This window comes from Cucumis melo, chromosome 2 (assembly GCF_025177605.1).
Source record: "Cucumis melo cultivar AY chromosome 2, USDA_Cmelo_AY_1.0, whole genome shotgun sequence".
Classification (NCBI taxonomy): Eukaryota; Viridiplantae; Streptophyta; class Magnoliopsida; order Cucurbitales; family Cucurbitaceae; genus Cucumis; species Cucumis melo.
In genome coordinates this window covers 2,076,432-2,092,824 of record NC_066858.1, presented here as the reverse complement: position 1 = coordinate 2,092,824, position 16,393 = coordinate 2,076,432, and the positions used below count along the sequence as shown (strand labels likewise).

Here is a 16,393-nt window from a genome sequence, read left to right as displayed (position 1 = left end):
CACTCTCAAGTAAACTATAGTAAATTTTTGAATTTATGTCTATTTAGTCTCAATTATTTAAAAAATATCTAAATTTGTACCACAAGTATGGTGGATTGCAAAAAAAATTTTATAGATTAAAGTATCACTTTGATCTTTGTCCAAATTTAGTCAAATACTCATTCACATTTTCCATTTTCGTTCATATACTTCCAATAAGTTATTTTTGCTTGTTTATTGCTTAATTTTTCAAAAGCATTTTATTGTTTATTAACATTTTCATTAAAGTTTTGAAAACATATTTACGGTACATAAAATATTATGTTTTTTATTTACCTAATTTCGATAAAAATAAATAACTTTAAAATACTAGATTTAAATTTATTGAACCACAAATACTACAAATGAACATTTGAAAGTAAACTCTAAAATCCAGCGTACTTCAACGACACATGGACTAAAAAATGTTATTTGACTTTTATTCTTCTTTGGTTCAACAACTTGTGGAGTTTAGGAGATTCAAACTCTTAATTTCTTGATACAACAATGCTCGTATAAAAAATATATTTACATAAAGTCCTAAACCTCCAAATAAACAGATCAACGCTTTGAACCCAAAAATAAGCTAATTTCGATAAAAAAAAATAACTTTAAAATACTAAATATAAAATTATTGAACCACAGATACTACAATCGAACATACTTCAAGGACACATGGACTAGAAAATGTTATTTAACTTTTATTCATTTTTAGTTTAACAACTCGTGGAGTTTGGGAGATTCAAACTCCTAATTTCTCGATACAACAATGCTCGTATAAAAAATATATTTACATAAAGTCCTAGACCTCCAAATAAACAGATCAAAGCTTTGAACCCAAGAATGAGTTTGAATCTTGGGATCAAAGTTTTGAACCTAAGAATATCATATATTTCTATGTATATTAACAAACTTCATCACTGTGTGTGAATTTAGCATAAACTCCATCATTAGTTGCAGGGCAGCCTCGACAAAAAGCTTCATTGTGATATCACCATCAGAATGCAGTCCTCTTAACCAAAGAAATCCCTCCGGGATTCCCACCAATTTCTTCAAAAATTATCAACAAGTTGCCATTTGGACTTAACCAGTCGCGGGGAATGTGATACCTGAGATTTTGAAATGTTTATTAATCAATGGTGATAGCCAGACAAAAACTTTCGAGGCCATGCTTAATTAGGAATGATCTTAAAATGGTCAAAATCGCTCCGAAACTTATATGTAATCCTTCAAAATCAATTTTGACAAAATGATAATTGTATGTAAAAGTCTAAACGTAAACCTTCGATTGATTTTGAATGATTAAAGACATGTTTTAGAGTGATTTTGCCGAACATGTATTAAATCAGTGTGCAATGGTAATTAATTTTACCATTTCTGAGAGGGTCCACCACAGTTCCACAAACATTTCTTCTCAGTAAAGAATCCAGTATAACTGCATTTGTTACACTTGCCATTTGCAATATATCCAGGAAAATAGCGGCCAATGCTCCGACCGTTAACCCATATTTGACCTTTACTCATGCTGCTCATGTCTAAAGCCAATGGTTCGTTGCCAGTCGGAGTATTGAAAGTGGTCTGTAGATTCGAAAGGTGGAGTTTTTTCACCATAGAAAAAGATGTAGAAATTAAAGAATGTTAGTTTGAAATTAAAGATGGAGTTTTCTCACCTTGTACCATGTGAGAGGTTGCTTTTGAACCAATGAGCCTTTCGTCCATTGCACAGAATTACTTCCTTTAACAGAATAAAGATTCAAGATTTCTCCCTTCAAACCAACCTGCTCAAGAACATTCTAATTGAGATTCTGAAGCTTCTAAAAGCATTACTATTGTTTTTCCAAAATATAGAAAAAACAAACAGAAAGTGAAAGCTAAGGGTAAGTCGATTTGGTAATGTACCTTGTAAGACCATTTATATTTAGACATGTCTCGAGTGCCCTCGTTCAGACCCTTCAATGTGACAGGGCCTAAAACACCAGCATTCCAAGTATCAAAATGCAGGCCAACATTCTGACATAAAACAAATGGAAAGGTAAGTTGGTTACATAATCAATAATAAGAACTATAGAAACGAAGGAACTAACCGGAAGACCAACAGTAACACTCAGCATGGAAAGCTTGTTAACTCCTTCCTTTAGATTAACATATTTACTGAAAGTTATTCTAGGATCCTCCAAACTTCCATATACAGATCCTACATTCGGAAAATAATATTGCTACGATCTTAGAATAGTTTAGCTAACGCTCGGAGGTTCTTTAAGTTAAAAATGTGTGTGTTTAAAATGTACCAGATAGTTGGCCATTTATGAAAACATGCAAAACATGGCCTGCCGAATCGACGGTGAGAAGTGGCCATCGTCCGGTCTTTAGAAAGCCTTCAGTCGAATCGATCCTTATACTAAGAAAGATAAACATGGGACAGAGTAAGATATAACAACATTTTATGCTCAAGAGATGGTGAAGATTCATCAGGTATGAGGTTCTTACTCTGTCATATACCACAAATAATCTGTTGTGTCCCAGGTGACGCTTACTTGCTCCACTAACCCATCCTTGGTTGTTGTATCACTAGCATAACCAGAGGCAGGTTCTTCTTTGTACGAAAGCCACCAAAACGAACTAATTGGCGTCATTTTTGCCTGGTAACTTTTAACCCCAATCTGTAAAGATCCCTTGCATCAAACTTCATCTTTTCAAAATAGAAAAGATATCCAAATAACGCCACTTTGGCTTATTAAGAGTTTCAAAGGTTCCATAAGCCTATGTTTTATCATTTTGTCTCTTTAACAATCTTTTTCAGAGGCAATACGTAAGTCTCAACAACCATATAAGCATAAGAAGATTTGGAATAAATAATTTTGGATCTCGTTTTACCCTTGCAGTGTTGAAAGTTACAGTTTTGCAATCAGGAAGGATGCTGATGGACCATGGTGGTAGATCGTATGGGTGATTCCAAAAGTTGACCCTTACAGAAGCTGATGTATCATAATTTGCTAGGAAAGCAGCACATGCCCCTGAACGTGACTTGAAGACACGAGCCTTCGATAATCATTGAAAAAAATCAAATTAGACAGTCTTTCAAAGAAAAATACAATTGTTCGTAGATATTCTTTCAACAGCTACCTCTTGATTTTTCCCAAGCCATGTACTGGTAGGATCTGCTGATACTAAAGCAGGTTCGCACGACTTGATGGCTTTGTGCAAATCTCTTAGATGTCCCCATTTCGGTTCCCTTAATAGGCCTGTCAAATCCACAAAGGATTATCAGAGTAATAGAACCATATAATAACCTATCTTTAGAAGCTACTATTTAAGTATTTCTAAAGCATACCATATTCATCTATTGGAGCATCAAAGTCGTAGCTAGTGGCAATGAAAAGACCAGAGGTTCGACCGAAGTTAGTTCCTCCATGGTACTGCCATGTGAGAAAATTTTAAGAGACTTACGGATGTGATATAATTTCCATTGATCAGTCAACCTTTACTGAACACTCAATAGTTCATTACCATATAATAATTGACGAGAGAACCACCATTCTGTATGAATCTTGCGACTGAAAAGGCCACATCTTCAGGTGGCCTGTAAGGAGTTGGACCACCAAATGCAGTGTACCTTGAATATTACACAAACGAGAAGAATGTCAATTCTAAAGGACCTCTGGTGACATGCAAGTGATCTAATCCCTCAAAAGTCAATTTCTTTCTTGTCGCACTTTAGCCAATAAAGAGGATGAGTCACTTACCAACCACTCCAGTTTTCTGTCCATATTTTGGGTTTATAAATCTTGTTTGGTTTAAAATTTTCGCAGTAAAACCCATTGCAGGTGTCAATCTGAGAGACAACCACCATGAAGATAAGAGTTTTAAGAGAGGAGAATATAGAAAATGACAAAAAAAAGCTTTACCTACAAGATCCACGATACTACCGGTTTAGTTCATTAAAATAAAAATTACAGTTGAAAAAGAAGACAAGCATTTATGCCGAAGAATCCATGGGATTTTAATTGATCGAGAAACAAAGTCAAAACTTCAAAGAAATCCCAAAAAGAAAAGAAATAGGGGAAAAAGGAAGCTTGTGATTCATTTTCACCTTAAGAGGATTTAAGACATTGAGAAATACAGAAAATGACAAATTCACATAGTGATTGAAATAAGCAAGAGAAACACATAAAAAAAAAAAGGACATGTATGGGCCCAAGTGTATAAAAGGAAAGTCCACCAATTGAGACAGGCAAAGCAAAGAAGGTGAAATCGTTAACATAGAAATCCCACAAAGAATGGGGTTCACATTTCAAGGAAACAAAAGACAAACAAACTCGGAAACTCAAAAGAGAACATTATAAATTCATTTTCTAGTCTCTTTCATTCCATCCCACAGTTTGAATGAGTCTGAAAACAACCCTAATACATGTTCCTCAGCGAAGAGACATCTGCAAAAGGAAAATAAATCCACAACAGAAAGGGATTATAATGGCATACCAAAGGGTCAGGAGCATCCTCTTGCTTGCACATCACCCATGGGACTCCAGTTTTAAGACCTAGTGCCATTTGAGCAGCCCATTTGGTATAAGATTTACCTGGGGCACCTATCTCCCATTCCACCGGTCCATATTCATTCTCAATCTGTCGCACAAAACATTGAGACAAATAATGTAAAATGTATCACAGTTATTGAGTTTTTATTCAACGATATTTTCGCAGGAAACCCAGTTCTGAATGTGAGCCAAGATTTTTGTTCATATGTTTGGAAGTTACCTGAGACAAAATAATGGGTCCTCCCTGAGTGTGATATAACTTCTCCCACTTCATCAGATCGACAATCTTATAAACGAATTTTTGCATAGCCGCCTTTATTCAAGAAACTTATATTAGTTTTCTAAGAGAAAATAGACCATAAAATTATTTGCTTCGAGGGAGTCCACGGACATTTCAGCATTTTCTAACCTTGAAAGGTTTATTGTCTGTCCTAAAGGCGATGCCAGGAACAAACTTTAGCCAAACAGGAAATCCACTGAATTATTGAAATTAAAAATAAGGGGGAAATCAGAAAAGGGCCACATGAACATAATTTATATATAAGATAAGATTCTGGTAATATCAATTTATTTTACCCATAGTTCCATTCCGCACAGACATATGGACCGATCCGAAGATGAACATATAAGCCAGCTTGGTGCACCAGCTTTATAAACCTCACCAAATCGTATCTTTCCTCGAAGTAATACTGCGTATTTGCACATCAAAATATCAAAAATATTAAAACAAAAAATCTCAGAAAGCAAAAATAAAAAAATCTCAGAAAGGAAAAACAAAAAAGTTTTCCCATGCTACCTTGCCAGGAGAAGGTTCATGGCCATTCCAGAATACATACGTCTCTATAATATCCAACCCTCCATTTTTAGCCTTCTGTATGAGGTCCGGCCACATCTACAACCACCACAAAAGCCCAAGCAAAAGTTTTAGAAAGAGATGAATATAAAGTACCATCGATTCACCATGGATGTATCTAAACCTGGGGTGTGCTTCTTGGATAATGAATAGAGCCAGAAATCAAAATTCTTCTCTGACCATTAATGATGATGGCTTTATGGTCATAAGTCACAGAGCCTATTGTAGAACAAACCCATGTAAGCAGACTCAAAAACAGCAGCACAACCTTCGGCATTCCAAAGTTTTTGCAAGCCAGCCCCTCTGGTGCTCAACAGCAACTTGTTTTCTGTCTCGCTCTCGTTCAGAGATAATATATGTTTTCAGAGAGAGGCAACAGAAGCGAGAGCATGGATTTCTTCTTCTTCTTTCTATTCCTCTCTTGCTCTTGTTTAAAAAGGGAAGATAGAGAATGTGAGAGGAAAATGCAAGAACATTGAAGGAATGGTGAGTTTCGCTGCAAGAGCAAGGTGCTTTATAAGCATTTAACTTACAGAGAAAGAAGAAAAGGACTATGTCATTGTCTTCTTTAAGAAAACTGCCCCTGTCTCTGCCTCTATCCTATTTTCAAGCCAAACCTTTTGGAACTTTTTCAGGATTTGTACAACTGGATCTAATATTCGGATTAGATAACTAAGCCCTGAATTCTAAACAACATGCACATTTAAGGAATATCCCCCTGGACTTACAATTTTAGTATGATGCATATAAATAATCAAGTTTTTGTTCAAAGTCTAAAAATATTAGTAATATATATAGAGTCAAATTGTGTTCTTTAATATATTAGAAAGATAATTTTGGTTCAGTCTAGCATTGCTCTTCTTTGCTTTCTTTTTTCAACTTCTTTTTGTTATATGCCAATGTACAAGCTTGTTTTGGGTTTGACTGAGCTATTTTTAAATTTTGTTCTATTTTTTATGATATTTTTGTATAAATAGATATGATAAGGATGTCAAGGAGATAATTTTAAGAGTGCTATATTTGTCTTGCAATATTTCTTACAGCAATTTTGTAACTATATTTTTTTCACAAAAAGGATAAGGCGACATCCTAAGGTTGGGGCAGAGGTTGCCCCCTCCTAAAGAAAGTAATTGCATAGCTTTACCAATTATGTAAGTCCAACAATCATATACGTAGGGCAGTTAAGCTTGCAAAGCATAAAACTTTGTAACTAATTTTAAAAAACTAAGCGTATTTACTGATAACCTTTCTCATGTAGTAACTAATCTACCTTTTCCCTAAAATTTTTAAAACTTCATCCTCAAAAGAAATAGACGAGCAAAATTTTAGAAACCAAAAGGTAATCACAAAATCATTATTAAACAAGAAAATGGATGATGTGGAAATTTTGAGAAGCACATCAATACTTCATAATGTGAATTTCAAGTAATAAAGGTAATATAAGAGAAAAATAAATTGTTTGCTTAAGCAATACAATTACATGGTTAGGGAGAGAACAATTTTGCAATAATGACACATACTTGATGATACTAAATCAAGAAGCCTTTACATCCAACAAGAGTTAAAACTTAACAACATGAACTATATTCAGTTATTTCAATACTCAACACTATCCTGTCAAATTTGCCCATTAATTAATTAGTTATGGCATCAAATTAATTCATATCTATTTTAACATTCATTGCACAGAAGACAATAGGCAAACAAGAACATTTCACCAGCAAGAAAATCTGATATCATACGAGAAATCTACAGAAAGATCCATACCAAGAAGACAAAGGCAGCTGCTCCTCCAGTAAGTTCCTTGGCCAAACTACGGATTTGTCTAGAAGATGTATCTTCATAGCTGCAAATGATATTCAATGTGGTTAGCATGACCCTTTCCATGAGGGGATGAAAGTTGGATTTTATCTACTGAAATGACGCTAACATGACATCCGGCAACAGCCATAACATAAAATAATGAGACGTCGTTCTATTATATGATTGCATTAAAATTTGATCTAATCAAACTTCAAACTGAATTTATCAATAATTTTTCATGACACTAATCATCATCTAAACAGAGACAGATTATAACCATAGCTTACATTGGAAACATCTGTATTTTCATTATTGCAATTAAGTTCGTTCTAGCATACTGTAAGAACCACCAAGTCAAGAATGACAAAAAGTAGAAACTTAAGATCTTCAAGCTACCTTTTAAATCTACAACTAGAAAGAACATTGTTGTCCATATTACTTATCACTTTCCTTCAGTCAAAGAAGAAATGATTGTTCACTCAATTTTCCAATCACAGTCCACGTCAAGCATAGGAGATTCAGAAATGTAGGATAACTCAAACCCTTTTAATCGCAAGAGGTCCACCAACTACAATGGTGGAAGCTCATGCATAACATAGTCAAATGGTCTCATTTACAACAAAAGGAGATAGAAAAACTTTGACACCACGATTATCAATGACTCTGTTCCATTATGCATTTTCCCAAGCATTTCAATACAATAGGATGAAAAAAGTTGAACAAGATGGAACTCGGTAAAAAAATGTTTGAAGAAAACTAGAACAAATGTCTTTATTTTTCTTTTCAAATAAAATTTTAAAAAAATATTGCAAGAAAAGAAATTCAGGACACAGAGCAACTTCAATACTTCTAGACCTAGTAACAAGTGAAAGAAAATATCCTCAACATTGAACAAAGGGCCTGCCCAAGAATCAACCTTCCTAGAGTTTTTGACTAAACCCCTTGTTCACTGTTAAAGGTGGAAGGTTCATATAACTGGAGGACTTCTATTGAACAAGCGTACAGAGGCAGATTATAACCATGACACTAATTTATCAAACTTCAAACTGAATTTATCAATAATTTTTCATGACACTAATCATCATCTAAACAGAGACAGTTTATAACCATAGCTTACATTGGAAACATTTGTATTTTCATTATTGCAATTAAGTTCGTTCTAGCATACTATAAGAACCACCAAGTCAAGAATGACAAAAAGTAGAAACTTAAGATCTTCAAGCTACCTTTTAAATCTACAACTTGAAAGAACATTGTTTTATCATATTACTTATCACTTTCCTTCAGTCAAAGAAGAAATGATTGTTCACTCAATTTTCTAATCACCGTCCACGTCAAGCATAAGAGATTCAGAAATGTAAGAAAACTCAAACCCTTTTAATCGCAAGAGGTCCACCAACTAGAACAAATGTCTTCATTTTTTCTTTTCAAATAAAATTTTAAAAAAATATTGCGAGAAAAGAAATTCAGGACACAGAGCAACTTCAATACTTTTAGACCTAGTAACAAGTGAAAGAAAATATCCTCAATATTGAACAAAGGGTCTGCCCAAGAATCAACCTTCCTAGAGTTTTTGACTAAACCCCTTGTTCACTATTAAAGGTGGAAGGTTCATATAACTGGAGGACTTCTATTGAACAAGCGTACAGAGGACTCTTCTTTACTGATGGTCAAGTTAATCCTCTCTTGTTGGAAGGTAGAACACAGATTAGAATTTTGAAAACTAGTTCCACCCTAAGTTCCATTAAAAACATAGAGCCTCATAGAGAAAAAGCTTGTGGTTATGCAATGCATTCGTATACAGTTTCTCGTGGCTTTTAATTGTCATCATGAATAGTAGTATGGTGGAAAGATTATTTGATCATGCCTCTTAATAACCATTAAATATAGATTCCATAATCTTCATGCCCTAATAATTTTAATTACATTTTGGCAATCTTTCCAATATATCTCTACAAGGTACGATATTACCCATTTTGGGCATAACTCTTGACTTGTTTTTTGTTTCACCCAAATGACCTCATGCCATTGGAAATAATTCTCTTCACTTACATACCATATATCATCCTTGTTCTAGTCAACATGGTACTTTGATCGCACTCCAACATCTCTTCAAACACTTCTCAATGTAGTAAGAGTAACATAAAACGTGTGAAAAAAAACGAAAATGAGGATGATATTTGATCGTTAATTGATAAAGTTGCATATAATCTCTTCCCAAACCAAACAATGGATTGTCTTCTAATTGGTTTCACAGTAATCAAAGAGAATTAAGCCAGCAACAAACGTCGGAAAGTAAACAGTGAAAGCAAACAGACTCTGATCGATCAACTTGAATAGAACGAAAAGGAAGGCAAATCCATCATTTGACACTAAAAACTAACACAACCCATATTTCATTAAGCTACAAAGAGACAATTCCGATCGAACTTACATAAAACAGGAAGCGAAAATGATGAGGCCGTGGAGGCGATCATTGAAACCCCAGTTGGGAAGGAAGATTTGAGAAGGTGACCAGTAACAGGTTTAGGTGCCTGCAGAAGCCATGATCAACGAAGTTACAAAATGCAAAATGGGAAAATAATTGAAATCAAAAGAAACACGTTGGCAAAGCAATTCAATTTCAACTCACCATCAAATACAGTTAGGAGCAAAGAGATTAGTTCCAAAGCCTTTCACTAGATTTGAAGAATGGAATCGAGCTTGGGAGAAGGCTTGGAGACTAAAGCTGAGCTGAAATGTGAATGACAATGACATGTACCGATTTCGACTATGAAGTTGTTGGTTTTTTACTTTTGACTTACTCTTTTTCTAAATTTGAAAATTAGGCCTCCAATGAACTCTTTGGTTAATATTAATTGAACTCTTCAAGTTCAAACTTCGATTTAATCAATTGACACAAAAATGTATAATAAATCCAATGTGAGCTTAATTCAGGAAAATTATCATAAACAGTAAGACTATACAAAATATTTCCTAAACATACCAAAATTTTAGATTATATTAAGAATAGACATCGACTTCCATCTTTGCCTATATTATATATAGAACCTAAAAATTTGATATATTTTGGATTTTTTAATTCATTTTGCTATAATTTAAAATATCTTTTTTTTTTCAACTTTTTCAATTGTAGCAAAATAAACCAAAATATTTACCCGTATATATAAATTATGAAATTTTTTTATATTTTGTAAAAATTTACAGCAGTTTGTGTTGTTTGAAATATTTTCAGCAAAGTATATTTTCTTTTGATAATTAGCTTTTTGGATGTTGCTTTTAGGTAAATTATCAAAAATGGAAAAATTGACCAAATATTTACATATAAAAGAAAAATTGTGTGTAAATTATTTTTCGACTTATGTTATATTTTATCGTTTGTGTAAATATTTTGTGAATTTTTTATTATATTTGAAGGTACCTATTTTTATAATTTAGTCTTATAGGCTTCAAAATATTATATTTTTAGTCAAGTTTCTAATTCGGTTTTAGTTTAGTATATAAGTTTCAATATATTATAATTTATACCACTAATGTTTGAGTTTTGATTCACTAAATACGTCTTTTTTGCTTGTTTATTGCTTAATTTTTCAAAAGCATTTTATTGTTTACTAAAGTTTTCATTAAAGTTGTGAAAAAATGTTCACATAATTTATTCGGTGCACGAAATATTATTATTATTATTATTTAGCTAATTTCGATAAAAAAATAACTTTAAAATACTAAATATAAAATTATTGAACTACAAATACTACAACATTTGAAAGAACACACTAATATTGAACATACTTCAAGGACACATGGACTAGAAAATGTTATTTAACTTTTATTCATTTTTAATTTAACAACTTGATGAGTTTGGGAGATTCAAACTCCTAATTTCTTGATACAACAATGCTCGTATAAAAAATATATTTACATAAAGTCCTAGACCTCCAAATAAACAGATCAAGGCTTTGAACCCAAGAATGAGTTTGAATCTTGGGATCAAAGTTTTGAACCTAAGAATATCATATATTTCTATGTATATTAACAAACTTCATCACTATATGTGAATTTAGTATAGATTACATCATTAGTTGCAAGGTGTCAAGGGCATACTTGTCCAAGGTATTATTTACCTATGGTTGTATGCCCGAATGCCCCTAAATCTCTTTATCTTTATGTCTTGAAAGTAGTCTAGGTTACTTCTTTCGTTTTCGTGTCGCCGAGCCACAATGTGACATTTCGGCTTTTTCATATGCAAGCTTGCCAAGGCCAAAAATTTCAATATATACTATTGGGGGTACCTGAGTAGTCCGACCCCCGCCCAAGCCTTGTCGCACTCTTTGCGAGCTAAGTTATTTTTTTTGCAATTGATAGTCTTCAATGCTTACTTTTATGATGGTTTCAACAATCTACTTTCTCTCTTTCGTTTTATAAAAATATTTTCCCGAGAACGTGGAGGGAGACTACATCATACTGCAAGTTTGTCCGCGGATTTCGAATATTGAATGGCTGACTTGTTGACTAAGTAGAACAAGTGTCGCACAATCGTGTTTGAAAGGTTATGATTGTGACAAGTGGTATCAACGATAAGACCGAAACATGTCGTCTGTGAATCCATCGGGCAAGGCCCAGAGAGACCGACTAGTAGAGTTGGAGAAGCAGATGCTCTACCTAGTCAAAGTTTCCGACTCCATCCGCTTCTTGGAGTCCCGTCTCGAAGAGATTGTTGAGAAATTGACATGATCGATGTGGTAGCTGGTCGTGTCAAAGGATTACCGATACAAGAGTTGTTGGCAAGAGTCGACACTCTAGAAGGAACTGTTGGAAGAACTGGTAGCCACGAACGTGGGAATAGTTCGACAGGCTCTGTTGCCCATATTGAGGAGCGTGTCCAAGAGCTAGATAGCTCTCAAAAGACACTGTTGGTGATGATAAACGGCATGTTAGAGGATTTCCGAGCTACCCTCGATGTCGTTAGAAATGAAATCGCAGATGTGAATTCGAGACTGAGCCTCACAATGCGAGCAATGGCAAACCAAGCTCTCGCTAGGGGAGCCATTCTGGTTAGTAGAGTGAAGATCCCAGAACCAAAGCCCTTCTACAGAGTAAGAGATGCAAAGGCCCTAAAAAACTATATCTTTAACCTCGAGTAGTACTTCAAGGCCACAAACACGATTACCGAGGAAGCCAAAGTTACATTGGCAACGATGCATCTGTCTGAGAATGCCAAGCTATGGTGGAGGTCCTGGTATGTTGACATGCAAGAGGGACGTTGTACGATAGATACTTGGGATGCTTTGAAGAGAGAACTCCGCTCACAGTTCTTCCTTGAAAATGTTGAGATTTTGGCTCGATGAAAGTTGCGTGAGCAGAAACCCACCGGTAGTATTCGGGAGTACGTGAAATAGTTTGCGGGCTTCATGTTAGACATTCGCGATATGTCAAAAAAAGACAAAGTTTTCTGTTTTGTCGAAGGGCTGAAACCGTGGGCCAAGACCAAGTTATATGAACAAAGGGTCCAAGACCTCACGTTAGCGTATGCAGCAGCCAAATGGTTGTTTGATCTGATCAGTGACTCTCAAGATGTGAGACGTCACCAAAGTTCCTCACCTGGAAGGAATAGGAATAGTCGCCCGAGTTCTCCCAAAGCTGTCGGGGGAGACAAATGTTCTGGTAAAGACCGCAGACCTTACCAGTCAACCACAGAGAACACATGGCGAAGGTCAAATAATCGAAGCCCACCCAAGCGTCCCCTCAGTTGTTTCATATGTGAGGGGTCACATCTGGCAAGAGAATGCCTAAATAAAGTTGACTTCCATGCGTTTCAGGCCTCATTAATCCGGATTCATATGATAAGTCGAATCAAGCTGAGAGTGAAGTGGGCCAGATAGATGGGGGCAAAAGACTCGAATAGGGGCCACTTAGAAAAAGTCAGGGGACAGACACGTACCAACAAAAGGGGGTTCATTGTATGTTGATACCTAGATTAACCAAAAACAAACTAAGAGTACTATGGTTGATTCTGGTGCAACTCATAACTTTATAACAGAGGCAGAGGCCAGACGTCTAAGACTCCTTTGGGAGAAGGAATCAGAAAGAATGAAGGTCGTGAATTCCATTGTCTTACCTATCATCAGACTAGTGAAACAAACGACGATAAAGTTAGGAGGATGGAAAGGCCCGGTGGACTTTGTGGTTGTAAAGATGGACAACTTCGATGTAGTGCTGGGAATGGAGTTCCTCCTTGAACATCAAGTCATATCAATGCTCTCAGCCAGATGTCTAGTGATTGCTGGATCTTTTTTCACAGTAGTGCAAGCAGATATTGGTCAACCTAATGGATTTAAAATGATATCGACCATGCAACTAGATAAGAATCATGGTGTGATTGGAGGAGACTCCGTTTGGGGCGTTGGGAAAAATGAGTAGTCCGACCTCCGCCCAAGCCTTGTCGCACTCTTTGCAAGCTAAGCTATTTTCTTTGCAATTGACAGTCTTCGATGCTTACTTTTATGATGTTTTCAACAATTTACTTTCTCTCTCTCGTTTTATAAAAACATTTTTCCGAGAACGTGGAGGGAAGCTACATCATACCGCAAGTTTGTCCACGAATTTTGAATATTGAGCGGCTGACTTATTGACCGAGTAGAACAAGTGCCGCACAATCGTGTTTGAAAGGTTACGATTGTGACATAGGGCAGCCTCAACACAAAGCTTCATTGTGATATCACTATCAGAATGCAGTCCTCTTAACAAAAGAAATCCCTCCAGGATTCTTACAAATTTCTTCAAAAATTATCAACAAGTTGCCATTTAGACTTAACCAGTCGCGGGGAATGTGATACCTCAGATTTTTAAATGTTTATCAATCAATGGTAATAGCCACACAAAAACTTTCAAGGCTATGCTTAATTAGGAATGATCTTAAAATGGTCAAAATCGCTCCGAAACTTATCTGTAATCCTTCAAAATCAATTTTGACAAAATGATAATTGTATGTAAAAGTCTAAACGTAAACCTTCAATTGATTTTGAACGATTAAAGACATGTTTTAGAGTGATTTTACCGAACATGTACTAAATCAGTGTGCAATGGTAATTAATTTTTATGTATATTAACAAACTTCATCACTGTGTGTGAATTTAGCATAAACTCCATCATTAGTTGCAGGGCAGCCTCGACAAAAAGCTTCATTGTGATATCACCATCAGAATGCAGTCCTCTTAACCAAAGAAATCCCTCCGGGATTCCCACCAATTTCTTCAAAAATTATCAACAAGTTGCCATTTGGACTTAACCAGTCGCGGGGAATGTGATACCTGAGATTTTGAAATGTTTATTAATCAATGGTGATAGCCAGACAAAAACTTTCGAGGCCATGCTTAATTAGGAATGATCTTAAAATGGTCAAAATCGCTCCGAAACTTATATGTAATCCTTCAAAATCAATTTTGACAAAATGATAATTGTATGTAAAAGTCTAAACGTAAACCTTCGATTGATTTTGAATGATTAAAGACATGTTTTAGAGTGATTTTGCCGAACATGTATTAAATCAGTGTGCAATGGTAATTAATTTTACCATTTCTGAGAGGGTCCACCACAGTTCCACAAACATTTCTTCTCAGTAAAGAATCCAGTATAACTGCATTTGTTACACTTGCCATTTGCAATATATCCAGGAAAATAGCGGCCAATGCTCCGACCGTTAACCCATATTTGACCTTTACTCATGCTGCTCATGTCTAAAGCCAATGGTTCGTTGCCAGTCGGAGTATTGAAAGTGGTCTGTAGATTCGAAAGGTGGAGTTTTTTCACCATAGAAAAAGATGTAGAAATTAAAGAATGTTAGTTTGAAATTAAAGATGGAGTTTTCTCACCTTGTACCATGTGAGAGGTTGCTTTTGAACCAATGAGCCTTTCGTCCATTGCACAGAATTACTTCCTTTAATAGAATAAAGATTCAAGATTTCTCCCCTCAAACCAACCTGCTCAGGAACATTCTAATTGAGATTCTGAAGCTTCTAAAAGCATTACTACTGTTTTTCAAGAATATAGAAAAAACAAACAGAAAGTGCAAGTTGAGGGTAAGTCGATTTGGTAATGTACCTTGTAAGACCATTTATATTTAGACATGTCTCGAGTGCCCTCGTTCAGACCCTTCAATGTGACAGGGCCTAAAACACCAGCATTTCAAGTATCAAAATGCAGGCCAACATTCTGACATAAAACAAATGGAAAGGTAAGTTGGTTACATAATCAATAACAAGAACTATAGAAACGAATGAACTAATCGGAAGACCGACAGTAACACTCAACATGGAAAGCTTGTTAACTCCTTCCTTGAGATTAACATATTTGCTGAAAGTTATTTTGGGATCCTCCAAACCCTTGCTCACAATTAAAGGTGGAAGGTTCATATAACTGGAGGACTTCTATTGAACAAGCATACAGAGGACTCTTCTTTACTGATGGTCAAGTTGACTCTCTTTTGCTGGAAGCTAGAACACATATTAGAATTATGAAAACTAATTCCACCCTAAGTTTCATTAAAAACATGGAGCCTCCTAGAGAAAAAGCTTGTGGCTTTGCAACACATTCGTACTCAATTTCTCATGGCTTTCCATTTTCATCACGAATGGTAGTACAGTGGAAAGATTATCAAATCCTGCCTCATAACAACCATTAAATATAGATTTCATAATCTTCATGCCCTAATAATATTAATTACATTGTGGCAATCTTTCCAATATATCTCTCCAAGGTACGACATTATCCATTTTGGGCATAATTCTTGATTTGTTTTTTGTTTCACCCAAATGACCTCATGCCATTGAAAATAATTCTCTTCATTTACATACCATATATCATCCTTGTTCTAGCCAACGTGGTACTTTGATCGCACTCCAACATCTCTTCAAACACTTCTCAATGTAGTAAGAGTAATACAAAACGTGTGAAAAAAATGAAATTGAGGATGATATTTGATCGTTAATTGATAAAGTTGCATATAATCTCTTCCCAAACCAAACAATGTATTGTCTTCTAATTGGTTTCACAGTAATCAAAGAGAATTAAGCTAGCAACAGACGCCAGGAAGTAAACAGTGAAAGCAAACAGACTCTATATATATAATATAGGTAAACAATGGTCAACATAAACTGAATAGTTGAGGCATCTAGTAAAATCAAATTTG

The 16,393-nt window shown here is 35.2% G+C and overlaps 1 protein-coding gene and 1 pseudogene across 1 annotated transcript; both read right to left on the bottom strand.

Moving 5' to 3' along the window:
• Positions 1 to 696: 696 nt before the first annotated feature.
• Positions 697 to 6,751, bottom strand: LOC103492528 (beta-galactosidase-like). Its single transcript, XM_051081341.1, has 19 exons — positions 5,940 to 6,751; positions 5,531 to 5,832; positions 5,350 to 5,445; positions 5,130 to 5,242; positions 4,963 to 5,029; positions 4,774 to 4,866; positions 4,498 to 4,641; positions 3,762 to 3,850; positions 3,526 to 3,631; positions 3,350 to 3,434; positions 3,142 to 3,260; positions 2,893 to 3,057; positions 2,506 to 2,678; positions 2,307 to 2,416; positions 2,103 to 2,212; positions 1,918 to 2,028; positions 1,689 to 1,796; positions 1,391 to 1,596; positions 697 to 1,127 (listed from the first exon to the last, which is right to left on the bottom strand). The coding sequence occupies exons 2-19, from the start codon at positions 5,681 to 5,683 to the stop codon at positions 1,016 to 1,018; spliced, it is 2,160 nt and encodes a 719-aa protein (XP_050937298.1). The 5' UTR covers positions 5,684 to 5,832; positions 5,940 to 6,751; the 3' UTR covers positions 697 to 1,015.
• A 7,558-nt stretch (positions 6,752 to 14,309) lies between these two features.
• LOC103504315 (beta-galactosidase-like) lies at positions 14,310 to 15,617 on the bottom strand (annotated as a pseudogene).
• Between the last annotated feature and the right edge of the window lie 776 nt (positions 15,618 to 16,393).